The sequence below is a fragment of the Lonchura striata genome, chromosome 7 (genome assembly GCF_050655825.1).
Source record: "Lonchura striata isolate lonStrDom1 chromosome 7, ASM5065582v1, whole genome shotgun sequence".
Taxonomy (NCBI): domain Eukaryota; kingdom Metazoa; phylum Chordata; class Aves; order Passeriformes; family Estrildidae; genus Lonchura; species Lonchura striata.
The window spans coordinates 36,715,339-36,740,868 of record NC_140709.1 but is presented as its reverse complement, the minus strand read 5'-3'; the positions used below and the strand labels follow the sequence as shown (position 1 = coordinate 36,740,868).

At 47.6% G+C, this 25,530-nt stretch overlaps 1 protein-coding gene across 16 annotated transcripts in view; it reads left to right on the top strand.

Annotated features, from left to right (window-relative positions):
• HDAC4 (histone deacetylase 4) overlaps nucleotides 1-25,530 on the top strand; it is a 177,542-nt gene that overhangs the window by 127,141 nt on the left and 24,871 nt on the right. For 9 of the 16 annotated variants that reach the window (XM_021539610.3, XM_021539611.3, XM_021539608.3 and 6 more), the window contains 8 exons: nucleotides 1,315-1,431; nucleotides 1,975-2,173; nucleotides 4,488-4,717; nucleotides 10,737-10,994; nucleotides 12,264-12,450; nucleotides 18,255-18,388; nucleotides 19,660-19,780; nucleotides 23,041-23,087. In XM_021539610.3, the coding sequence (XP_021395285.1) occupies nucleotides 1,315-1,431; nucleotides 1,975-2,173; nucleotides 4,488-4,717; nucleotides 10,737-10,994; nucleotides 12,264-12,450; nucleotides 18,255-18,388; nucleotides 19,660-19,780; nucleotides 23,041-23,087 (1,293 nt within the window). The remainder of the gene's footprint in view (nucleotides 1-1,314; nucleotides 1,432-1,974; nucleotides 2,174-4,487; nucleotides 4,718-10,736; nucleotides 10,995-12,263; nucleotides 12,451-18,254; nucleotides 18,389-19,659; nucleotides 19,781-23,040; nucleotides 23,088-25,530) is intronic. The other 7 variants (XM_085584662.1, XM_085584663.1, XM_021539612.3 and 4 more) reach the window with 1 other exon arrangement.

Genomic DNA, 25,530 nt, shown 5'->3' with positions numbered 1-25,530 from the left:
TCTCTCCTCTGTTTTCTATATCAAATCCCCAGGAGACACTTTGAGGCACAACTCCAGAGTATTGATTGTTCAAAGGGAAAATGGATGTAGTTTTGATTCATTTATGATATCAGTAAAATATTTCATTCCTCTACTGACAATAAGTATCTTATTTTCAATGGCACACTGACATGATGTAATTTAATTTAAAGCAAAATTGCCAGGAGTGCTCAAAAATCACTTGGAAGGAGAAGTGTGTGGGTACAAATAATCACATGGAGAGTCACTTTAGATTAGAGAGAAAAATGAAGTTTTTTTACAACGAATCTGTTAAAAAAAAAAGGCACAGCCTGCCCAGAGAAGCTGTGGCTGCCTCATCCCTGGAAGTGTCCACAGTCAGGCTGGATTTTGGATTTAGAGTACCCTGAGACAGTGGAAGCTGTTCCTGCCCATGGCAGGGGGGTGGAACATTCTGGCCTCAAACAATTCCAGGGATGAGACAGCCACAACTTAGGTACAGATTGCTCCATAATAGAATATTGAGTTAAACAAAATTGCCTTTTTCACAGCAGCGCCTGAATTTAACAGATTTCTGTCGAAATCTTCTTGAAGTCTAAATTCTATTTATGTTTGAAAATCACCTGCAGAGACCTCAGGGTGATCAGAACACTGGTTTCCTAACAGGAAAATCAGGCACTTTATTGTAATTTTTATAATGGGTTTTCTAGTGCATATTTCAAATCAGTCTTGTTTAGAAATTAAAGGTATTTTTGCTAAAGTGTTCCTGCTTCAAATGCCTGTAAGATAACTGAGAAAATCTTGCATTTCACCCTGAAAATAAGGAAATAGCTCCATAAATGCAACCTTGAGTCTTTGGATGAAATTTTGAAGTCTGATTTATGCTAACACACACTAGTAAATAACATAAATTGTCTGTTATTTGCTAAAGAGAAAAACACCAATTGTAAAGCTTTTTTTTTTTCTTTTAAGATAATTGGTTTTACTTTAAAAAGGCAATTTCTTGAGAAGGGCAAGTACCAAGGGAATAGCACATAGCAGTTCCAGGGGATGCTTAGGCTGGAGATCAGGAAAAGGTTCTTCTCCCAGAGGGTGCTGGCATTCCCAGGCTCCCCAGGGAATGGGCACGGCACCAAGGCTCCCAGAGCTCCAGGAGCGTTTGGACACCTCGGGATGCACAGGGTGGGATTTTCGGGGTGCCTGTGCGGTTCTGGAGGCTCTGTGCCCTGTCCTGCTGCCTTGTCCCGTGGGTGCTGTGTCCTGGCAGGCTCTGTCGCTGGGCTCTCACCAGGATCCCGTTCCCACTCTCCTTTCCAGACCAGCCTGGCTCACAGGCTCGTGAACCGCGAGGGCTCCGTGACGCAGCTCCCGCTCTACACCTCGCCCTCGCTGCCCAACATCACACTAGGACTGCCTGCCACCGGCCCCTCCAGCGTAAGTGGGGCTGGGATCAGCCCCGGGGTGTCAGTGGGGCTGGGATCAGCCCCTGGGTGTCAGTGGGGCTGGGATCAGCCCCTGGGTGTCAGTGGGGCTGGGATCAGCCTCTGGGTGGGGTGGGATCAGCCCCTGGGTGTCAGTGGGGCTGGGATCAGCCCCTGGGTGTCAGTGGGGCTGGGATCAGCCTCTGGGTGGGGTGGGATCAGCCCCGGGGTGTCAGTGGGGCTGGGATCAGCCCCTGAGTATTAGTGGGGCTGGGATCAGCCCCTGAGTGTTAGTGGGGCTGGGATCAGCCTCTGGGGTGTCAGTGGGGCTGGGATCAGCCTCTGGGTGTCAGTGGGGCTGGGATCAGCCCCTGGGGTGTTAGTGGGGCTGGGATCAGCCTCTGGGTGTTAGTGGGGCTGGGATCAGCCTCTGGGGTGTCAGTGGGGCTGGGATCAGCCTCTGGGGTGTCAGTGGGGCTGGGATCAGCCCCTGGGGTGTCAGTGGGGCTGGGATCAGCCTCTGGGATGTCTCCTAACCCCCTGTGTGCATTTGCAGGCAGGACAAGCGCAGCAGGATGCGGAGAGGCTTGCAATCCCAGCCTTACAGCAGCGGATCTCCTTATTCCCTGGCACTCACCTCACACCCTACCTGAGCACTACAGCATTGGAGAGGGATGGGGGGACTGCACACAACCCTCTCCTGCAGCACATGGTTCTACTGGAACAGCCAACTGCACAAACGCCCCTGGTCACAGGTGAGCACGCTGGAGGCAGCCCTCAGGCACCTGGAAAAAAGAAGAAACCAGCAGGGATCTGTTGGGTTGTTGTCAAGGCAGCCTCAAAGTCCTGCATCACCTCTACATGCCAAAGGTTGAACATAAAACCTTTGTTGATTCATTGATTAGTGGTGATTTTTCCAAAGTCAGATCTCCCACCTCATTTTGGTGAGATGAAAATAAATACTGTTATTCCATCAGAACAGCAAAAGTTGGTTGGTAAAAGCTGAGAACACTATTTGTTTAGGGTTCTGACCAGTTCAGATCAAAGTGAGGGCAAAACCATTGCACCTTAATGATTCCTGTTTTCCATGGATGGTTTCTATTCCATGAAAGTATGAAAAGCACACACTTAGAAAATCACAGGTTAAAACACTTCCTTTCCACCATTAGTATAAATAGCAAAACTATGGCAATATCAGCTGCCTCCCAGCAGATTGTATTTGTTTGTGTGCGTTCCCTTTCCAGGATGTTAATTGCCGTGAGTCACTCCCGGTGCTGCGTTTTCAGAATTAACTACCTGTGGGAAGGCCTGTGGCTGTAAATAAGCTGGATTCAAAACATTAATTCCCACTGGGATATGTTCCTGGTTTCCTGTGTGTGGTGCTGGAACAGAGGATGTTCTGCCTCAGTTACTGACGTGTTGGTTTTCCTTCCCTTCCTTCCATTTCTTTTGGAAGTTCTTGGGAGGCGTCAGCCCCTGCAGCGTTGCAGCTCGTGACTGGTTGTGCATCCAAACCCCAGGAATATCCACAAGCTTGGGATAAGCTTGGGAGGATAGATACAGGGAGGCTGATGCAGAGAAGTGTGGTGTTTGCTTCCCTCAGTTTCCAGCATACTGTGTTTACTTCCAAGCTAATTCCTTCTACTCCACCTGCTCCGTGTGGGGCTTTCTGAGTGAGTACAGCGTGTTACAGCCTAACACACAGGAGAAAGAGCCAGCACAGAGAAACAAGGAGAAACACACGTTCCAGAGGCAGCAGCTGACACATGGTCCCCAAAGCACTGAGTGCACCAGCTGCCAAGCTGCAGCTAATATTTGGAAACTCCTTGGAAATAAAATGGAGTTTATTAGGATTCTGCTGGAGAGCCTTGAGTTCTGGAGATAGTCCTCTGACAGCTGCAGAATTAGCCATGATGGGTTTCTCTGGGCTGGAAGGTAGACATGGCCAGTTTGTGAAGCTAGACTAGAATTTCTTAGCTGTGCCATTCCTCTTGGGAATGGTTACTCTGGTAGTATCCTCCATGTTGTGATACATGTCCTGATGTTCCTTATTCCTGATGGAACATACTCAGGGCTTGGAGCAGCCTGGGACAGTGGAAGGTGTCCCTGCCCATGGCAGGGGGTGGAATGACATGAGTTTTAAGATCCCTCCCAAGCCCAGCCGTTCCAGGATTCTGTGAACATGGTGTCTCCTGGAAGGTTTTCCCAGGAGCAACTTGGCCATTACTTTGGAGGAAGGTAGTCTTCCAAAATACCTGCTGCAAGCTCTGCTGTCTGATTTGAACTTTTGGGAGGAGGAGCTGTGCTCTCAGGGAAAAGGAACACATCTTTCCCAATTATGCGTGTATTCATATGCAGACCTGTGTGTGTACACACCGACATCTGCAGGAACATGCATTTATTTAAAATCAAATACCCTTTCACATGATCCCTTTCAGAAAAAGCAGAGGTGGGAGAAACTCTGTAAGTCTACTGAGAAAGGAGGCTTTCCCGTGAGTCAGCAGTTCTGTGAATTGGTGGGAAAGGAGGTCCCATCCTAGGACACAAATGCCGAGGTGTTTCTAATCCTCAGCATCCAGCTGGCTGCGGACTTCTGGGCAGCTTCTCCCTCTCCTAAACCAAAGACTGAGGAGAGCAGAGGGCTTCTTGCCCAAAAGTGACTGCAGCCCTAGCCACACTAGGGAGGCAGCTGGTTCCTGCAGCTTGAATTGAACCTGGGATCAGTCCCTAAACCAAGGTGAGCTGTGAGGTTTAAACTTCTCCAGACCAGTGTGGTCATGTGTAGCAACAGAAAGGTCAGTAAGGTGTTGCTGGTTTCAAGAAATGTTTCCAGAGGGTCTCTGAGTCACCAAGCAGACACAGAATTCAAACCAAGCAAAGCATTGCTCCGTGCAGTGGTGATTAATTTATCTGCTCTCTCTCAAGGCAGCTCCAGCTGTAGATGGCGAGGTGGCTGGGTTTGTCATGGTATCACTGTCACCGTCAGCGTTACTCAACAGCCGTTTTCTCCCTTCCTTTCTTCTTCCTTTTGTTTCTCCTCTGCTGTTTTTTCCTCCATATTATCTCCAGACTGGTATCTTTCAGGACTGCCGCTGCACGCACAGCCCCTGGTGGGTGGAGAGAGGGTCTCCCCTTCGATCCACAAGCTGCGGCAGCACCGCCCGCTCGGGCGCACCCAGTCTGCTCCCCTGCCCCAGAACGCCCAGGCGCTCCAGCAGCTGGTGATCCAGCAGCAGCACCAGCAGTTCCTGGAAAAACACAAACAGCAGTTCCAGCAGCAGCAGCTGCACATCAACAAGGTAGGCACAGAGTTTGCAATGCCTTTTTACCTCCACAGCAGCTTCAAGTGCTGATTTCTGGGTCCCTAGTGCAGGTGTGTTTGTGGGCTCTACCTCCATCATCCCTGGGTCTGTCATCCTTGGATTTCTCATCCTTGGACCTCTCTCAGGCATGACAACGCCAGGATGTATTTGTGAGGGAAGTTACTCAGATACACTGAAATGTTTGCTGAAAGGCTGAGAGATTTAGGAGCTTTCACCTGGAGAAGAGGAGGCTCCAGGCAAAGTTCAGAGCCCCTTCTGTGTCTTAAGGGCTCCAGTTGAGCTGGAGAGGGACTGGGGACAAGCGATGGAGGGACAGGACACTGGGAATGGCTTCCACTGCCAGAAGGCAGGGATGGATGGGATATTGGGAAGAAACTATTCCCTGTGAGGGTGGGCAGGCCCTGGCACAGGTGCCCAGAGCAGCTGTGGCTGCCCCTGGATCCCTGGCAGTGCCCAAGGCCAGGTTGGATGGGGGCTTGGAGCAGCCTGGGACAGTGGAACGTGTCCTTGCCCATAGCAGGGGATGGAACTATATCATCTCTAAGATTCTTTCCCACCCAGACCATTCTGGGATTTGTACTGTTGGGAGGCTTTCTAAACACTCCACCCGAGGAGCTTCAGTGGAGGCTTTCCTTAGGACAGCAGTAATTCCAGCAGCAGGTCTGGGGACAGGACGAGCCTGTGGCAGGCGGCCTTTCAGATCTGTTCAAATGCTGTTCGTTTACAGCAGAGGTTCCTCCAAATATTTCCACCGTTCCAGTCCTTTGAGAAGACACAACTTCTGAGGGCTGGATCAAGGAGTGGAAGTAGCTACAACTCCCCACCACACACACACCACCCCAAACCCTTGTTTATGGGCCGGGGCTGAGGCAGGATGATTACACAAGTCACTGACGTCAATGCTGTCCTCCTGGAGTGCTGCCACCACGGGTGCCAGCCCTGGCCTCGGCTCAGCCCTGCACACAGGGCCCTGGGGAGCTGCTGCTCCATGGGATCCCATTTCCTCCCCCCTCCAAACACTCCCTGGGACCAGGGCCATGGGGTGCGGGGCAGTGAGTTGGGGCTCTTTGTTCAGGGAAGTTGTCAGCTGGAGGGATTTTTTGTTCAAGGTGTTTCAAGCTTTTCCAAAGCCTTGGATGTGACGTATCCACTGAGCTCATTCAGACTTTCTCCTGGGCCTCCCAGGAGCTGGATAGCCACTGGAGCACTCTGAGTTCCAGCTTTGTCCATTGCTCTTCACTGCAAAATCAGTCAGAGAGAATTTAACTAAACTGATTTCCCTGTGTTTGATTTATAGGAGTCACAAGTTAAAATCACTTCAGTGCTAGTGCTGCGTGCATTGATAGATCTATCCCGTGAGATAGCATCCAAGCGTTGACATGGGAAAAGACTTTTCCCAGATTGGGGATATTTTAGGACCTTCGTGTGTGTAGGAGAGTTAAGGGCAGGACTAAGAATAAAATAAAATATTATTTCATTATTAACAGGACCGCTAGCACTGCCTGTTAATTTTTTTATTTGCGGATTTCTCATAAATAATACTCCTGAAATACTTTATATATTTATATACTCATAAATCAAGCCTTTCCTAATTTAATGTGATTTTCCAAATATTGAGATTTTGGCCCTAAACACTGACTGTTAGGTGTCTGCAGTAGATGAAATTTTTGAGGGGACTGCAGCCAAAACAAGTCTTGCTGTTTCCAGGGAAGCAACTAAGGAAAACTGTGATGTTTTATATGAAAATATTAAGAATAATCATCTGAGTATCTGTGGCTGCCCCTGGATCCCTGGGTGTGGGGAAGTGGGGAAGTGTCCCAGGTGAGGCTGGGTGGGGCTTGGAGCAATGTGGGATAGTGGAAGGCGTCCCTGCCCATGGCAGGGGTGGAATGAGATGAACTTAAGATCCCTTCTAACCCAAACCATTCTGTCTTACTCATTGAACTGATATTCCACCATCAGCCTGTGCTTCTGTTTCCCACCTTTTTTGCATGTTTAATGTTTGAAAGGGAAGTGCCAGGGGAGGTTTAGGTTGGAAAAACTCAGAAAAAAAATCTGCATTGAAAGGGTGGTCAGGCATTGGCACAGGCTGCCCAGGCAGTGGAGAAGTCACCATCCCTGGAAGTGTTCAGACAACCTGTGGATGTGGCACTTGGGTACAGGGTTTGGGGTGGGTTTGGCAATGCTGGGGAAACAGTTGGACTCAATGGTCTTAAAGGGCTTTTCCAATCTTAAGGATTCTGTGATTTGTAATATCAGAAGAAGTTTTCCTCCAAGCCCCACCCAGCCTTGCAGGTGGTTTTTTTCTCTCCTCCAGGCACAAAAGCTCCACAGTCTCCAGGTCCTTCCAGCTGTAGGACTGAGGCTGCCTCAGACAGTTATTTTTCCCCTGCTGTTGCATCATTTCGGCGGGTGGTGGAAAAAGAGATCAAGAGATTTCTGTAGGTTTTGGCTGTTGCAGAAGGCTTTGCCAGGCACTCTGGTGCCCAAGTCAGCCTCTCCCATCATCCCTTATCATCTCTTGTTTCTCCTTAGTCTATAAAAGTTAAAATCAGACCCCAAAGGGAACACGAGAAGAGCCATGTTGAGTCACATGAGCTCAGCCTTTATCATCCCTGTTTTTTCTTTTCCCTTTTTTTTACTCATTTTCATCAAAGCTGCGTCTCCAGCTGTCCAAGAGTTGTTCTGTTTCTTCCTTGAGTTTGTCCTTCCCCTCCAGAGGGAGGAAAGAGGATTCTGCTGACTCCTGCACATCAGGGCATGGTCAGGGCTGAGCTGGCATCCTCCTTTGCTTCCTGGCTCCTCTCTCCATCTGGCTTTCCTGCTGTGCCACCCCACCCATGGGGATCAGGGTCCCATCCAGCCCAGACCATTCTGGGATTCCATAGTTTATCTGCAGGGGCTCCTCATTGATCTCTGATGTGTAAATAGATATCTCTGACATGCTGGTAGAACCTTCAAGGTCTTCAGTGTCCCAGGAAAATGCCACTGTGGTGAAAGGTGTCCTGGAGAAGATGGTATGGAGTGGTGGGCATGGCCATGCTCAGATGTTGGATGTGATGGTCTTGGAAGTCTTTCCCAGCCTTATTGATTCGGTGGTTCTATTTATCACATCTACTGGACAAATCCAATGCCAGCTGAAATGTCACTAGCGAAAAATGCAGCTTTTTTTTCCCCTCATGAAATGTTCCCCAGAAAAATGATGAACTCTTTGGTTTCCCCTGTATTTATGAGCTGCATTTGCTATATGTTTTTTTTGCTGTGTGTTTTTTTTTTTTCTTAGTTATTATGTTGTTTTTTTTCTGGGTTTTGGTTTTGACTTTTTTTGTTGTTGTTCATTGTTGTTTTTTGGTGGGTGGTTTTGGGTTTTTTTTTTGTTTTTTTTTTTTTTTAATTTCTGTTCTTTGTATTTCAAAGCTGTGGAGAAATCTTGCCAGCTGCATGGAGCCTTTTAAAAATTCTTGTGACTAGAGAGCTGTAATTTATTCTGGAGTGAAGTTGTTATCTGCCCAAGGCTGGAGAGGCAGTGCCTTTACCAGAGGTTTATGGTGGCAGCTTGTGACAGCCAGAGGCCACTGGGTATGAAAACAGAGGAGTAACCTTGTGGCAGAGGAAGCCAGAGAGCTAATTAAGGGATGGAGAGGTTATTTATGGTGCTTTGTGCTTACTATTTCAGCTATATTTACAAGCATTCTCAATACTACCATTACAGCCAGCCCCTCACACTTTTATTCCCTCAGATTTTAAATTGCATGAGCACATGCTCATAAAACTGCATAAATGGAAGATTTTTAGGGAGTTTGGATGGGCCTGGCATGCAGATATTGGATGGATTATGTGGAATGTGTCTTCCCTGCAATATCTTCCTTTAAGGGAAGGTTGCAACAGCTGGAACTGGTGACAGAGCAGAGATTGCCTTTGCCAACAGAATGTGTGAAATGTCCTTGCCATTGACCACTTGGCCTTCTCAGCCTTCACCGTGGTTGTCATTTAATTCTTACATTTTTAAGGAATAGGAATAATTAAAAACTTCCAGGGAATTACATTGCCTCTCATTCCTATTAGGTATGACAATGGCATTGTAAGTTATTTTTCCCAGCAATTACCTTGTGCAGTTCAGAAGTTCAAAGGCATTAAGTTCAAAAGCTTGAGACCTTTGATCAAAGCAGGGAAAAAAAACCAAAAAACCAAGCAGCAAATGGTTTATGATAATTTAATTCTCTTTAAAACAGATAACATTCATCAAGCCTAAGAGGGCTTAAATAAAATCGGTAGAAGAACTTTTAGCTTAATGTCATTTGGTTATTCAGTGTGTATTATAGGGAATGAAACTGGGGTGGGGGCAGGGGGAACCTCACAAAAATCCTTGGGGAGTTTTGCCACCTGAATCTTTGCAGGAACCTCCTGAGGTCACTGCGGGCAGTGTCCCTCCTCTAACAGGTTGACCAAGGATCTCCAAGGATGGAGACTCCAGAACCTCTCTGAACAACTGTTCAAGTGTTTGGCCAACCTCACAGGAAAAAAAAAAAAACAACAACTGTTTTATTGTTTTCAGAAGGAATTTTATGGGTTTTAATTTTTGCCCATGGCCTCCTGTCCCATCACCTGTGAGTGCAACCCATGAGAGTCCCATGAACTTAAAGATATCCAGGTCGTTTAAGTGTTTAAATGTTACGTAAACCTGGCAATTCCTTCACCAAGTGAAATTTTCTGTGTTCAAGACTTTTCCTCTGGTGTCAGACTCCTGGGAATCCTGAAGGATTGTCTTAAATAAGGTATTAATTTTATCTCATGTGCCACCAAGTGCCTTCCTTCATTCAGCAATGGCACCAGGATCTCCTTAGCCTTCCTCTTTTCTTTCTTTTTCTTTTTCTTTTTATTTCTTTTCTTTTCCTCTCTCCTCTTCATGTCCCTTGCTAGATTCAACTCCATTCCTGCCTTCTGCTTTGCTTAGGTTATACGGCAGAGTCTTCCTTCCTGCTTTTGGGAGGAAAAAAGGCTTAATTCCAGATTGGAGCCACTGTTCTTCAAAAAGCAAGTTACTGACGAATAGTTCCTCCTCCTGCATGTGTTCAATAACCATGTTTTGATTTAGCTTTATTAGATTTAAAATCAATATTGCTTACCATACGGATGACCTAATCCTCATTAAACCTTGCCCTGACAACTTTCAAAGTGCAGCAGTTTCTTTATAAGCCTGTGAAACAGGGGCAGCCTGCACTCTTTGAAAGGAGGAAATAGACTGGTTCTCCTACACTGGAGTTGAAAACAGGTCACATTTAGTTTGGTTTTTTTGGGTTTGTTTTTTTTTTTTTTAATATCCTAAATAAAAATCATAGGCAGTCTGAGACGGAGAACTGTGAGTTTTATCTTGCCAAAGAACTTTAAAAAAGTCTGAGTGAATTACAGTGAAAATTAAATTGTTCCTTTAGGTTTAGGAGCTCTTCTCCGAGATATTTACTGTGTCTGGTTAGGAAGGTCAGGTTAGAACAATGCTGCTCTTGAGGTTTGCTCTCAGCTGCATGTCCTGAGTTTCCTCTTAAACAGCTCCATAACAGTACAGATTTTCAAGTAATCATTATTTCAGCCTCATGGAAAAATTCAGGGAGTGATTTGAGGTAATGTTGAACAAAAAGGCAGCAAAAGCCCTGTTGGAGAGTTTGTGTCCCATGTATTCTTTCAGAGTTTAATTGTCAAACATCTCGATGGTTGCTCTGCGGGTTTGTGAATGGAGTAGCATCTGGAGGCGTGCAGGAACAAGAGGCTCTTACTCCTTCAGAGGGAAGATGAAGTGGAAAATAAGGTGGTGTCATTACTTGGGACACGGGATTTCAGAGCCCTTGACGCCAAGGTTACCCTGACCTTTCCCTGCATTGTTGTGGGCCTGGATTGTGAGACAATAACTCAGAGCTGCTCCTTCCCGTGAGCCTGGAGAGCAGAGTGAGCTTTCCACGTGGGGGGAAGCAGCTCTCTGATAAGCTTGGGGTTCTTGCAGATCATCTCCAAACCCACGGAGCCAGCACGGCAGCACGAGAGCCACCCCGAGGAGACGGAGGAGGAGCTGCGGGAGCACCAGGCCCTGCTGGAGGAGCCCTACGGCGAGCGGGCCGCGGGCCAGAAGGAGCCCCCGGCGCTGGCCAGCGTGGTGCAGGTCAAGCAGGAGCCCATCGAGAGTGACGAGGAGGAGGCAGAGCCGCAGCAGGAGCTGGAGTCCGGGCAGAGGCAGGCGGAGCAGGAGCTGCTCTTCCGCCAGGTCTGGCGCTTGGGTCGTTGTAAGACGTGGATTTGGGCTTGGAAGTCACCTTGTGCTGCTCTGAGGGAAGCCAGCTCCCGAGGGTTGGCCCGTTACAGGAACCTGTTGTAAATGCAGGTGATTCCTTCCCTGGAGTCACCTGCCAGCTGGCAAGCCCAAGGGAGTAGGGTCTGGATCACCTGCACAAAGCACAGTCACTGTGTTTACTGAGCCATTGAGCCACTTCCATGGGTGTTTCTTTGGGAAGATCAAGTGTATCCTAATATTTCTGAGCACTGGCCACCAGCAGAAGACTGCATTTTGGTTTAATGATTTAAAACTAATTTCACCAGAGAAAGACTGAACAGGGGACAAGTGGAGGGTGTTCCTGTGTCAGCATTAGAGATCCTGGAGCCTCCAGCCAGGCTCACTTTTGACGGAAAACACCCAAGGCTTGTGGATTGGAGGCGATAAATAACATAACGAGAGAGCACAGTGTTATGGTGCTGGTCCATGTCCTCCAGGAATGCCATTGGGATGTTGCTCAGGAGCTACATTTGCCCAGGAAAGCTGCGGCCACCTCATCCCTGGAAGTGTCCAAGCCCAGGTTGGATGGGGCTTAGAGCAACCTGGGATACGTGAAGGTGTCCCTGCCCATCGCAGAGATGAGCTTTAAGGCCCAAACCATCCTGGGATTTTCTAATTCTGTGTTGCTGATGATGCACAATTACCAGTAATACCATACCTCTGAAGGTGAAGCCTCTCCATCTTAATACTGAATCTATGATCACATCTCAGGAGTCTTTAAAATAGTATGTCCTTTGCAGCTGTTTTGCATCAAAGCGGGAGGGAATTGATAGAGGAAATAGGATGGAACAGCCATCCCTTCTGACCAGGAGCCTGTCCAGCTGATGGTGTGGCTGCACAGAGAACCAGCTCTTTGGTTCCCCCAGTTCAGAGCTCCCTCTCCAGGCTGGGATCTAGCTGAGGGGGACTTGTTCCATGGCCTGGACTGTTTCACTGTTAAGTGTCCCAGAGCAGTGGGGTGGGAGCACAGGGGGAGGAAGATGAGGGAGTTGTGGGGGAGGATGGAGCTGCCCCTGGCAGTGACCTTGTCAGTGTGCACCAGGCTCAGGCTGGGGCTCTGTGTGTTGTGCCTGTCTGAATTGGCCTTAGAAACATCACACCTTCCTTTGCTTGCATGCAAGGGACAGGAGTCCAAGCCTGAGAGCCTTCAAAAACCCTTTTGGGAAGGACCTTTCAGCAAGTGCCTCCTTCTCTTGCCCACAGCAAGCCCTGCTCCTGGAGCAGCAGCGGATTCACCAGCTGAGGAACTACCAGGCGTCGCTGGAGGCGGCTGGCATGCCCGTGTCCTTCGGGGGACACCGGCCCCTGTCCCGGGCACAGTCCTCCCCCGCCTCGGCCACCTTCCCCATGTCCGTGCAGGAGCCACCCACTAAGCCAAGGTTCACAACAGGTGAGCTTTTTGGGGGCTCTGGGCTGTGGGGGGCTCTGGTGACCGGTTTATTTTACCCTGAGCTGTTCTGTGAGGGCATGGAAAAGCGGGAATGGCTTTAGGCTGGGAGTAGGGTTAAATGGGATACGGGAAGGAAATCCCTTTGAGGGTTATAAGGTTGCCCAGAACAGCTGTGCCAGCCCCATCCCTGGAAGTGTCCAGGGATATGCCAGGGCCCAGGGCTTGGAGCACTGTGGGATAGTGAAAGGTGTCCCTGCCCTACCCACACTTTAAGCTTTAAGGTCTTTTCCAACCCAAACCATTCCATGGTGATGATTCTATGATTTTCTTCCCCATTCTTGCAAATCCATAAGCGTGGGCTCTGCATCTCATCCCCATTTGGGTACTCCATAACATCCTGCCTTCCTCAAGGAGCAGACTGAGTCATCCCTGTTGTCCTGCTTGTTCCTTCTGCTGAGCAAAAATACCCTGCACACAGCAGCAGCAGCACAGCCCTGGAGCTGTGTGTCTCCGGGCAGACAGAGCGAGTCCCAGGCTGTGACAGAGCTGATTTAGAGGCAAGGCAGGGAGAGCCAGTGCTCCTGAAGGACAGAGTGCCAAATGCAATTCTGGCTCTCTTTCTTCCACTTTCTCCAGTCCCTCCATAATCTCTTGCCATCAGTTATCCACTCTGGGCTCCCTGCCAGCCTCCCCTCCTCCTGTTGCACAGGAGTCTATGCCTGCAGGTTGGGAAAAATGAGCTGAGCTGGTGATTTCAACTGGTCTTGAGGAGACACAGAGACCAGAGCATGTTTGCTTACATGTGGAGGAAAATTATGAGTGCAATGCTGCATTTGTATGGTGGAAAGCACAAGTGCAGAGTAGGTGTTGATCCCCGTCCCTTGGAAGTGTTCACAGCCAGGATGGAACAGCCTGGGATAGTGGAAGGTGTCCCTGCCATCGGCCTTTAAGGTCTCTCCCAGCCCAAACCACCCTGGAATTCTGTGATCTCCCCACCAAGATTAAAAGTGAAAAACTTAATTGTTCTTCCTGTATCCTGACAGCCAACTTTTCTACTTCAAAATCCTTTCTGCTTCTTCAGTGCCCTTAGCAACAGCCCAAAGTTGATTTTGCATGCAACTCCTGAAGCCCTGTGCTGGGTGATGAGGACTGATTTTGAAGTCCGCCTTCTTCCCCAAATGTCGGGCTCTTCACATTTACTCTGTGAATGAACAGTTTGCAACGTGATGTGTTCCCTGGGAAAAGGAAATGGAAAAGGGGGAGGAGTGGAATCCACAATGCCCAAATAAGAGTGACTTAGGATGTTATTTCGCTTTCACTTCTGCTTTTATTCCATTTTTAACCTACACTTTTTGCATCACTCAGTTCAGTGCTGTGAATTGGGTTTATTTTCAGGCCCTGGTGGTGTAGTAATAGTGGCATGTTCAGTGCTCCCCAGCTCCTGGCTGCAGGCAGGGTAGGAAGCATGTGCTGTCAGTTCTGGAAAAACCCAGGGAATGGCTCAAGTTTTGCAAATCAGCCCTTTACAGTCCCTACTTGTTAACTTTTAACCCAGAATTTCAGCAGAACTGCATTTCTAATGCAGTTGTTTCTGGCCAGATTAAAAGATTTTGGCTTTTGCCCCCTGGCTCAGGGGGGACAAAAGAGTTCAAGATGAAACTTGAGCTTCTAATACACTTAACCCCAACCTTGGGGCTTTAAAAACAAGGAAGCCTGGCCCTGCTTGAAGGGATTATTCATTCCTTCTCTTTCTTCCCTCCTCCTCCTCCTCTGCTGGTATTGAAGCTGCCCAATCAATCACATGCAAGACTCTGAACATACAATAAATAACATTTCCTACCAGAGGATCTATGTTTGACTCAGATCTGTGTCTCTGAATTTCTTTCAAAATTGCAGGCAGCAGTAAGAGTGCAGAATTGAGAGCTGTGCTGCTTGGAAAAGATGCTGTTCCAGTATCAGGATTTATTTTCCTCTGAGGAAGGGTTTGAAAAATTAAAAATAAGAGGTGGAATGTCACATGGCTTTTATCCAGCACTGCAGAGAGTGCTGAGGTGCAGAATGCAGGTAGTTCACCTGTAAAATACCATTTTCACAGCATTTATCCACGTTAAGATTCCAATGGCTTGACTGTTCCCTTTAATCTCTGCATTTACGCTGGATGAATGAAGAAGGAAAAACATAATAAAATCAAGCATTGACTGGCACTAATTAAGGTGCAAAGCATAAAGGTAAGGCCTCTGTACTAGTCCTAAAACTAGTCCTAGGTCTGGTTTAACTAGCCTGCACTGTCTGCATAGGAGAGGCAGGGAAAAAAAGCCCACTGCCATGCGCATGAAAGCAGGAGGAAGGGGAGGAAAGGCATTTCAGCTGCTGAGCATGTGTGTGAGTTGAATTGCCTCATGTTTTGTTGGAGTTGTCCACAGTGGCATATCGGAGATTATGTTTCTGGAGGTGGATACTAAAGCTTAATCACCGGGATTGAGCTGTTCTTTGGAAGGCAGGAAATTAAAGTCTTGGGTGTTTTTCAAAAGCAAGTAGTGCTGAAGTGCATCAGACTTCTTTTTCCTGAGGAAAATCCATCTGGCTGATAAGTGCTTTGGAGACTGATCCTAAGGCAGAGGAATGAGGATTGAAATTGGTATGATGGTTTGCTAAGAGAGCTGCAAGAAGAAAACTTCATTGAATGGCCCTAATTAAGCCAACCGTGATCACTCTGGATGTGAACATGGCCCTTAAGAGATCATTGTCCAGCAGACAAAGGAATTGTTCCTCCTTTTCATGTTTGGTATGTTATATAGAAATAATACAGAGAGCTTATGCTCTCCCTGGACTGAGTTAGCTCCAGACAGCTGGAAGTTCTGGGGTTGATGTATATTTTATTTTCCTGTTTCTCTCGGTGACCAGCACCTGAGACTTCGAAGGTCTGGGACAGAGAGCCACATTCTGCAGCTCTCAAACATGATGTCCATTACTCCACATCAAACTGAGAGCTGTGCCCTTCCTGGATCCTTCCAGCAATCAGTTTGATGTCCTGAAGCATGACATTTAATTTTCCTTCCTCCCAGAAAGCCAGTCCTTGAACTCGCCTTCTCTAACTCCAGCAGCCCCTGTGACTTTAATGAATACTCATGCCTGCCCTGTTGTACACACTTGAATAAGGATCCTCAGGTTAGACCATTAATTTGCATAGCTCCAATTATCCAGTCTCTGATCTCCTGCAAAAATGGGTCCACAAATTATTCTGATGTTCTGCATTAAAGGGTTTTTCCTTTCAGATGAAGGCATTTATTCTCTCCTGTGCAGAGCAATATAATTATCTGAACCTCAGATCATATGTTTGTTCTGCCAAGAAAAGCCAGTTGGTTTTGCTTTAGTGCTGACCTTTAAAAATTATTGTTCTTATGTCTGAAAAGAGTCTTGCTTCTGGCACCACTTCAATTAACTTGTAACAGCCAGTGTAGTTTTGTATTTTGAGCTTAAATTGCTGAGCTTCCCTGTGTGTGTGTGTGTGTGTGTGTGTGTGTGTGTGTGTGTGTGTGTGTGTGTGTGTGTGTCTGCAGCTGAGTGTCCCCAGCCACAAGAAGGAACTGGGAACAGCTCCCTTTTCAACGGGGCAGGTTTCTAGGAAAGAGAAATGATGAGTGATTGACACTGCTGTTATCAGTGAACCCTTAGGAAAGGAGAAACCAAGTTTCTCCTTTCTCCTTTGATGAACCAAGTTCTGTGAACACCAGGTTGGGAGTGGGATAGATTCCTTCAGCGGTTTGGGTTGGAAGGGACTTTGAAGATGATCCAGTTCCATGGGCAGGGACACCTCAGAGTATCCCTGGCTGCTCCAAGCCCTATCCAGCCTGACCTTGGACACTTCCAGGGATGGGACAACCAGGGCCTCACCACCCTCACAGGGAAGAGTTTCTTCCATGAATCCAATCTAAATTTCTTTCAGTTTAAGACCTTACACTAGTTCAGTTAAATTTAGACCGGGGTGAAAGCTTCTCCTCAGGTGAATTCTGAGCTTGGCTTGGCCCAGCAGCTCCTGGTGGTGTTTGATGCTGTGAATCAAACATGTGAGACCTTGAGAGAGCTTTTCAGCACAACCTCCTCCAGGTGAACTTCGGCTGACCCGAGGGCAGCCAATTACCAGGGCTCTGTTCTCTCCCTGGAACCCATCGTGGTTTGGCGTTTAGGGGGTGTTTTTTCCCTCTGCACTCACCTACAGCAGAGCAAGGAGCTGCCAGACACCTCCCCTGAGGCTGCAGAGTGCCGGGGCCAGAGTGGGGAGCCAAGATTCCCAGTGGCACAACGTGCCCACGCCCAGCCAGGAGGTGGGACTGCAGCTGCAGCCAGGCCTGGGAATGAGCAGGAGCACAGCCTCAGCTCCAGCTGCTCTCAGGGTTCCCTGTGAGCCCTTGGAGCTCCCAGGTTGTGCTGTGTGCCCATTCTTGAGCTGGTAACATGCATCCAGCTGTGGATGTGCTCGCCAGGATTTCCCTGGAATGCTCTCAGCTGGGATGCACATCCTTGGACATTTGGGGCTGGGACTGGCTCCTGCCACTGCTGCCTTCAGAGGCTTTGGAGTCTCATCTAGACTTTTGCATTCCATAGAAATCACGGAAAACCTTGGGGTGGAAAGGATAACCTTTCAGGTTATCTGGTTTTAAGTCTCTGCCATGGGCAGGGACACCTTCCACTAGCCCAGGCTGTTCCAACCTGGCCTTGGACACTGCCAGGGATCCAGGGGCAGCCACAGCTGCTCTGGGCACCTGTGCCAGGGCCTGCCCACCCTCCCAGGGAACAATTCCTTCCCAGTATCCCATCCATCCATGCTCTCTGGCAGTGAAGCCATTCCCTGTGTCCTGTCCCTCCATGCCTTGTCCCCAGTCCCTCTCCAGCTCTCCTGGAGCCGCTTTAGGCCCTGGCAGGGCTCTGAGCTCTGCCTGGAGCCTTCTCTCCTCCAGGTAAGCACTCCCAGCCTTCCCAGCAGAGGGGCTCCAGTCCATGGACCAACTTTCATATGGATACTTCCTGCAAGAAACCCTTTTATTGGGAAAAAATCCCAAACCAACCACTTTTATTCTGTTTTCTGGAGCTTCTGGCTGAAGGAAAGATGGATATAAACATTTGCCTTCGTGTCTTTTACTTGAGAGAAATTATTAAATGTCTTCTATCACTGGGGACGACCTGTTGTTTTCCTCCAGTTGGAGTATTGGCTGTGGAATCCCAATTTCCCCTCCAAAATCGTACCCAGGCAACTCTGGAGCATGAATCAAAGCCTCCTGCGCAGCTGTCATGCTGTAAATCCCTGGGAATGCAGGGGGATTTAGCTGCCCTTGTTCAGCTGAACACCTCCATGCAGTGCCCAGTAAGGATGCCCAGGTGGGTGCTAATGACTGCAATTAGCAAATAACCTCGAGGAGTTCAAGGTGAGCTGCTTGTGAAACACAGCCAGGAACGACTGGGTTCTTCTGGGTTTGATCCCAAGGCCTGGAGGCATTTTGGCTGCCAGGGGAAAAACCCCAGATCCCATTCCTGTGCCCGCACCTCTGCACTCACATAGGTGTCAGCTCCCCCTGGCATTTGATTTTACATCTTGGTACTGATTTCCTTCTCATATCCCTTGAGGGTTTCCATGGGCAGGGCTGGATGCAGCTCTGGGTTTTCAGTTCTCTCTGGCTCCCAACGAACACAGTTTTGGGCTAGCACCATTGACTCCATAGAGCAAAATACACACTTTTACTCCCCATAACTGGCAATTTTTTGGTGTTTTTTTTAACCCGAGAACAATTCTGTCCCCTGTGCTGCAGGGCTTGTGTACGACACCTTGATGCTGAAGCACCAGTGCACCTGTGGAAATACCAACAGCCACCCTGAGCACGCAGGCAGGATCCAGAGCATCTGGTCCAGGCTCCAGGAGACGGGGCTGCGGGGCAAGTGTGAGGTAAGGGAAACACCAGAAAAGGCCACATTGCTGCTTTTATTAGTATTATTCATATTATTACAACACTGTTTTTATTATTACATTGCTATTATGCCAAAGAAAAGAGCAAGATATGATGTAACCCTCTCATTTGTTATCCCTCCCAATTATTCCAGCAAAAGCAACAGCTTTTCTGTGGTTTAATAACTTTTTTTGGTACTCTTTAATAAGTAATGATCAAGCTATGCTGTAAAAGGAATGGGGGTAGGCAGAAGGCACTGAGCACCATTCCATCACAAGAGGTTAAATTAGATTTATTTGATATATTTTAAAAGCAAGCAAATGGAGATAAAAGCTTAGATATTAAACAGAAAGAATAGTAAAAATTAACGAATGGTTATTAGTTACAACTAGCAGCAGTGGTGATAAATGGGGGTATAAGTGTGTGCTCATCAATTCTTTGAGCAGCTGAGGGGACTAAATACTAGAGCATAAATATTTCAGCAATGTCAGGATCGGACTGGGAATGTTCCCTAGCCATCAGATAAGACATCCACATGGTGGCAGCATTGCCATTGCCTAAATTTCCCTGGCCTGCCCTCGTTTATCCTTTTCTAACCTGCCTGTCTGTGGATACCTATTTAATCGAATTTTGGGATTGTTTGGGACCATATAAACCTCACTGCTAGTTGCCTGGTCTCCTCAATGGGTGTTAGAGATATTCTCTAATGTATAAGTTTGTGACGGTGAGATCCCAGGCAATATTACTGTCCTTAATTTCCTACTGATTTCCTTAAAGAAGATTTATTTTCCTTCATTTCTGTGCTTACCTTGGTACTTGGTTGGGAAGTGTTGTTGATCTTCACGTGCTTTCCAGCTGTGTTTCCCTACTGACCACTGGTGAGGAGGGCCTTCCAGCCTCACCAGACTCTTATGTTTTTCCAAAAATAGTAAATTTCTGCCTTAACTCCCTGCTGGCTTTCTTCAAGCTCTGCCCTGCCATTTCAGGATGCACTCCCTTGTCTCTCTGGTCACCTTTCCTTCATCCCCACCGCCTCCTGCCAGCACCTGTCTTAAAAGTTTTCTTCTTTATCTTGAATGGATCTGAAGATGACCTTTCTATGTTGAGCAAATAAATGTTGCGAGTAAGGGATTAACTCAAAACCTGAAGTTTTCCACCTCAGGACCCATTTTAGTGTTTTGTTGTCTGTCTTGATGACTTGCTAAGGAAACAGAAAAGAGAGTCAGGCATTTCCCCAGTGATTTCACTAACCTTTTCCTTCCCCTTCCAGTGCATCCGTGGCAGAAAGGCGACGCTGGAGGAGCTGCAGACAGTTCACTCGGAAGCCCACACGCTGCTCTATGGCACAAACCCTCTGAACAGGCAGAAACTGGACAGCAAGAAGCTTCTAGGTACCATTCCCTGGGGGAAAAATCCCCCTTCCTGACCTCTGGGTGAGGTGCTGGGGCTCCCTTCATCCTTATGCACCTTCAAGAGGATTGTTCCCAGCTCCATGCACGAGATCCATCTCCCTCTCTTCAGGCATATCCCTAAACCCTAGAGACCTTAAACCTTTCTTTGATGTCTTCGAACCTAAATGGATGTTTTCCTGAGGAGGAAGGATAGTTCAGGCAGTTTGTTTCATCTTCACTCTGTGTGTTCCTTATCCATGGGCTAGGGAATGACTGGAACACCCTTCCAAGGATTTGGATCTGCAGCCCCCAACCAGCTGCACAGGCAGCAACGAACTCCTGTCAGGTTTGGACAGTCAGCAAGAGAGATGCAGGGGCCTCTACATTTGTTTAATGAGAGTGGGATTGTTCATCCCTTTCATTGGAGGCCAAATCTTCCTGAAACAGGGCTGTGTCTGTTTTAAAATACAGACAAAAATTTAAAAATATTTTAGCAGAAATTCTAGGGGATGGATGTTCAGTTAACCAGCCCTCCAAAGCAACCAAATAATGTGGTTTTAAGATTTTAGCACCTCTGTGGAGTCATCATCACCTGCCTTTACTTTCTGCCTTTTTGCAGCAGCAGGCTGGAGGGACAATTTGGGATGTTGTGACGTGAGGATCTGAAATTTAAAAAAAAAAAAAAAAGACAATTCTGGAACCTAGACGTTGAGAAAGTTTATTTTGGGATTAGCCTGACTTTGGATGATATAAAAAGAGGTTTAACTTCGTGACGTAATGGTCACAGCAAAGGAGCTGGAATGATTTTGCTCAGTGTGCCCATGAGCTCCCGGAGAGGGAAGCCATTAGCCAGTAGTTAAACACGCAATTAGCACGATATTTATAGCTCACTTCCCACCTCTTCAGGCCAGAAAACACAAAAGTAGACGCCTCCAGTTGAATGATAGATCCATTAGAATGTAAACTTTCAGGAATGTATGATGTCATATGCTCCGGAGTGGAAAACCCACAGCCCAAAGGAACTTTGGTAAATCTTCCCCGGAATATCTGAGAAGATTCCCTTGGGATACTTTTCCACTCTCTCCTTGGCTCTGGGCGCGATCTGTCTCAACAGTTCCACAGATGCCTTTGGAGGTGCAGTTTATTTGGATAGCATTTTCGGGGGGACACCCGAATCACTGAACCATTTCTGATGGTTTCTGTAGAGAACCTGTGGGGGAAGCAACCCTTGCTCTGCCTCTGTGCCAGTAATGTGTCCACCATGGTTTCCATCACTCATTTTAAAGTGTTTGCGGAGGTCAAGTTTAATCCTATACAAAAGAGAAATTCTAAGGGCTTTCCAGTACAGAACATTCCCTGTTTGGATACAGCTTGCAGAAAAGCCTGGGAGCTGCGGGAGGTCAGGTCCCCAAGGGTCTCCAGTGGGAGGGGATGTCCAGTAGCTCTTAACTGGACTTAGACCTGGTTTCCTAAGCCTACCTGGCACCATTTTAGCCTGGAGATGCTGACAGTGGCACTGGCTGCCAACCCACATATCCCTCTTCTCTGCTGATGGCTTCCACAGGGCAGGACCTGAGCAAGGATGTCAGGGAAAAGCTTCATGTGGGAGAGGGGAACGTGCCTGTAAAAAACCCCTCCTTTAGCTGTCCTCTCCCGTTGGGGGTTTAAAAGGCTTTTAAATTTACAAATCAGCTTCCTGGGGTTCTTTGAAACACATCAGAGGGTGGGTTTAGGGCAGGTTTGAACGCTGAGGGCAAAGCTTTGTGTGAGGTTTAGGGATGCAAATGGCAGGTTGTTAGGGCTGAGTGTCTTGGCAGGTGTCTGATGACTCCCTGTAAACTCTTGGCCTTTGATACTTCTGTGAGGAAGAAAAAAGCCTGAGAAGCCTCAGCCTGAAAGGAAAAAGGCTTTTCAGGACACACGATGCTTCTTGTTAAGCTTCTGCAAATGAAAATAGGGATGTGGCTTCATGGATTCACAGAATCCCAGAACTGTTTGGGTGGGATGGGAGCATAAAGCTCATCTCATTCCACCCCCTGCCATGGCAGGGACACCTCCCACTATCCCAAGTGGCTCAAAGCCCCAACGTCCAACCTGGCCTTGGACACTGCCAGGGATCCAGGGGCAGCCACAGCTGCTCTGGGCACCCTGTGCCAGGGCCTGCCCACCTTCCCAGGGAACAATTCCTGCCCAATATCCCATCCCTCCCTGCCCTTTGGCAGTGGGAAGCCATTCCCCCTTGTCCTGTCAAGGATACTAAATACAAACCCATCTCTCCCTGGACAGTAGGAATACTTGGAACCTGTTGGACAAGTTGAAACTTAGGCAAATAAGGCTGCTTTTAATTTGTGGGGAGCAATCATAAATTGTCAAGAAGATAAATATGGAAATAATGGGTGGATTAGCAGTGAGAGATGTGACAGGAGGTCCAAGGCAGGATGATCTAAGAATTTCCATGTGGATCTAATCAAAGAGGGCATCTCACTTTGAGCTCAGATGAGTCCAGATGCATGAACTCCTCTTTCAGGAACAGAATCCCAAATGGTTTGAGTGGGAATGGACCTTAAAGCCCATCCCATTCCACTCCCTGCCACGGACAGGAACACCTTCCACAGGACCAGGTTGCTCAGCGCCCCACAGAATTTTGAATGGAGAATAATTTGCTCACACATGAGCCCAGAAAGCAATGTTACATTTCCTACAGATTCAAAGTTAGCCCTGCAGGTGGTTTTCTCAATTTTTCTCACATTCTCCATGTTGGTTTTGCTATTTCAGTCAAAACACGTGTTTGTTGTTTTGGTTTTTTGGGTTTTTTTTGCTTGCCACTGGTTTATTTTTCTGTCTTCCTCTTTTATGAAGCCCATGCGCTCCAAAGTCATCTAGTAACTGCAGATGAGTGACAACTGGGGTGTTTTTATGATTTCCTGTCCTCTTGCAGTGGGAAGGGGTTAAAGTGCACATCTGAGAAGACATACTGAGTGATTGTTGGTGGCATCTTCCTTACAAATAGTCTTGAAACATCAGGCAGCACCCACACCTTGCCTAAAAATGAATGATTTATAGACAGCTTTTGCAGGAGCCCAAATGTGCACATTGTGTGTGTGTGTCTATGTTGTAACAGGGCTGGCTGAAAATGGGAAGAAAACCCCCAGTCTGTGTTTCTGTGCTTAGAAAGATTGCAGAGTTGCCACAAAATTGGCCCCAGAATCTGGTGACCTCTGACTTTCTGACTCATGGAGTACATTTCTTGTCCCCCACAGGTTCCCTAACGTCAATGTTTGTCAGGCTGCCTTGCGGTGGTGTTGGGGTGAGTACCTCCCTTTAATGTGTAAATAATGTCCTGTTTGTTCTCTCCTGGTCCCCTCAGCACCAAGAATTGCTGCTTTGCATTCCATGGGCGGTAATTGCAGCCAGATGCTGCCCATGAGCAGGGGCTGCCTGGGGCGCGGGGTGCCACGGCCCCACGTGCCTTTCTTCAAAAGCAGCCGGAGCATCTCGGAGCTGCTCCGGAGAGCCTGAGCATGAGGGATGCTCAGAGGCACCTTCAGGAGGAAAAGCTTCATTCCCAGGCTGGGATGTTCAGTGGTGGAAGGTTTGGAAGCAGCCCTTGCATGCTGAAGTGCTTTTTTTTTTCCTGCGTGGAAAGTGGGACGTGCTGATGCTGCGGAGCTGTCCCATCTTCAGTCTTGGGGCTCCAGAGCTGCCCGCCTCCCACAGCAGGTGGGAAGCATGGCCATGAAATAGGACAGTATTTGGGAATGTACATTTTCCTGTGAATAGTAAGTTCACTGTTTCTCTGCCCTGGAATGAAACAGCATTTGGCTCCAGGACAATCCAGGAGGATTCTCCAGGAGGTGACTAAAATACCCCTCCATCCCTCGTGGAAAAGCTGAGCGTTACTTTTCAGCTGTCAAATTTCCATATAAGCCGGCTTTTTGCTACTGTTTGTTCCCATAAAGACAAAAAAAACCCCAGACACCTTGTTTTGAAGGTTTTCTTGTTTTCCTTTGAAGCCTGAAAGCCTTTCCCTTTCAAGTCAGACTTTCTGCTCCAGAATTTCTGTGGAGGGTGACAGGACAGAAAATTGTGGAGAACAGGAAGGGGAAAAGAATGAGAAGAGACAATAAAAGGCATTGTGTTTGAAAATTCACAGTGGTAGTTCTGCTGCATAATTGTAGCTCATGAGGTTGAATTTTCAAGGTCTGGATTCTGTTATGGAAATGAAACAAAATTGTTTTCTTCCTGAGTCTTTGCAAAATCACTGCTTTGAAAATTATCCCGTCAGAAGAAAAAAAAAAAAAGAATAATCGCCGTTTATTCATACCGCCACTCGTGGAGATATTTTATTTTGTATTGTAAATATGCTACAGTTGCCTAATTCATGGCAAATTTTTGGCCAGAGCTTAAAAGGTTTGGATTTACTCTGCCCTGCAGTCAGGCATGCCATTCAAAGCAAAAAAAATTATCATTTGCAAATTAAGACTGAATGGTAACAAGTAGAGACAGTGTCTGAGCCCAGCACGGGCCCAGAAGTCTTGCATTAAATCCCAAATCAAGGCAGGAAGCGCCTCGGTGCTGGTATTCCTGATATGCTCCCAGTAAAGATGGTGCTTGCTGCTTGGTTGTCTCCTTAATATTAAATATTTGCTGACTCTGGTGCAGTGTTTTAACAATCCTATCAGCAAAACCTGTGCCAGGACCTCCCCACCCTCACAGGGAACAATTCCATCCCAATATCCCACCTCACCCTGTCTTCTCTCAGTGGGAAGCCATTCCCCATTGTTTGCTAGATATTTTTCAGAGGGCAAACATGATGTCATAAAGTCAAAAGGAAAGGAAAAAAAAATCAAAAATCAGTAGAATAATGTGGCACAGGTCCTCCTTTGGATTTATACTGGAGCAGGATAAAGCAGAATGATGGGTGATGATTGGAATTCAGGAGCTTGAGGCTGTTGTGTGAAATTATGGGCTGGAAAGCTTTGAGACCAGGCTTTTTTCCTGCAAGCCAAGTGTGGCTCTCTTCCTTTGGGGATGTTGTGTAAATGAAAAGGAAGGATGGGTCTGGAGCGGGGTGCAGGGCAGTTCTGGGGGGAGAAGGCCCTGGAGAGCCATCTTACCTCGGGATAGAGGATGGAGCTTGGGCAGCCATCAGCTCTGTTCACCAATGAGTGAAATGAAGGACAGGCAAGAGAGTAAATCATAGGATATCCAGAGTTGAAAGCACCCACAGGATTATTGATCCAACCCCTGGCCCTGCACAGACACCCCAACTGTCCCACCCTGGGCATTCCTGAGAGCGCTGCCCAAACATTCCTGGAGCTCTGGGAGTGAAGCAGCAGGAAAACAGTTCAGAGCAAATCCCTTCATCTCATAACACCTTTCAAACTCTTTAATTTAAAAACTCAGTCTTGGTGAATTGAAATCAAGGAGAGAAAGTGTGAATTCATTCCCAGGTGCTTGGAAGCACTTTTTCCTTGTTGGTTTATCCCAAAAAGCCGTCCCGTGCCTGACAAGCCTCCTCCCTTCTGCAGCCTTCTGGTCCTAGCAGGAGAGGAAGAAAGAAAACACAGAAGCACTGAAATCTAAGTGTGTGAGCTCTGAGTGAAACATGACTCATTTATTTCTGCTGATCACTTGGAATTTTGCTTAGCTTCACTTCTCTGCAGCTCACACCCCTTTTTCAACGTCCGACTTCCACGCGTCATGGCCTTCCCTAATCCAGGACAATTAGAAGAAGATTTTGGGAGAAA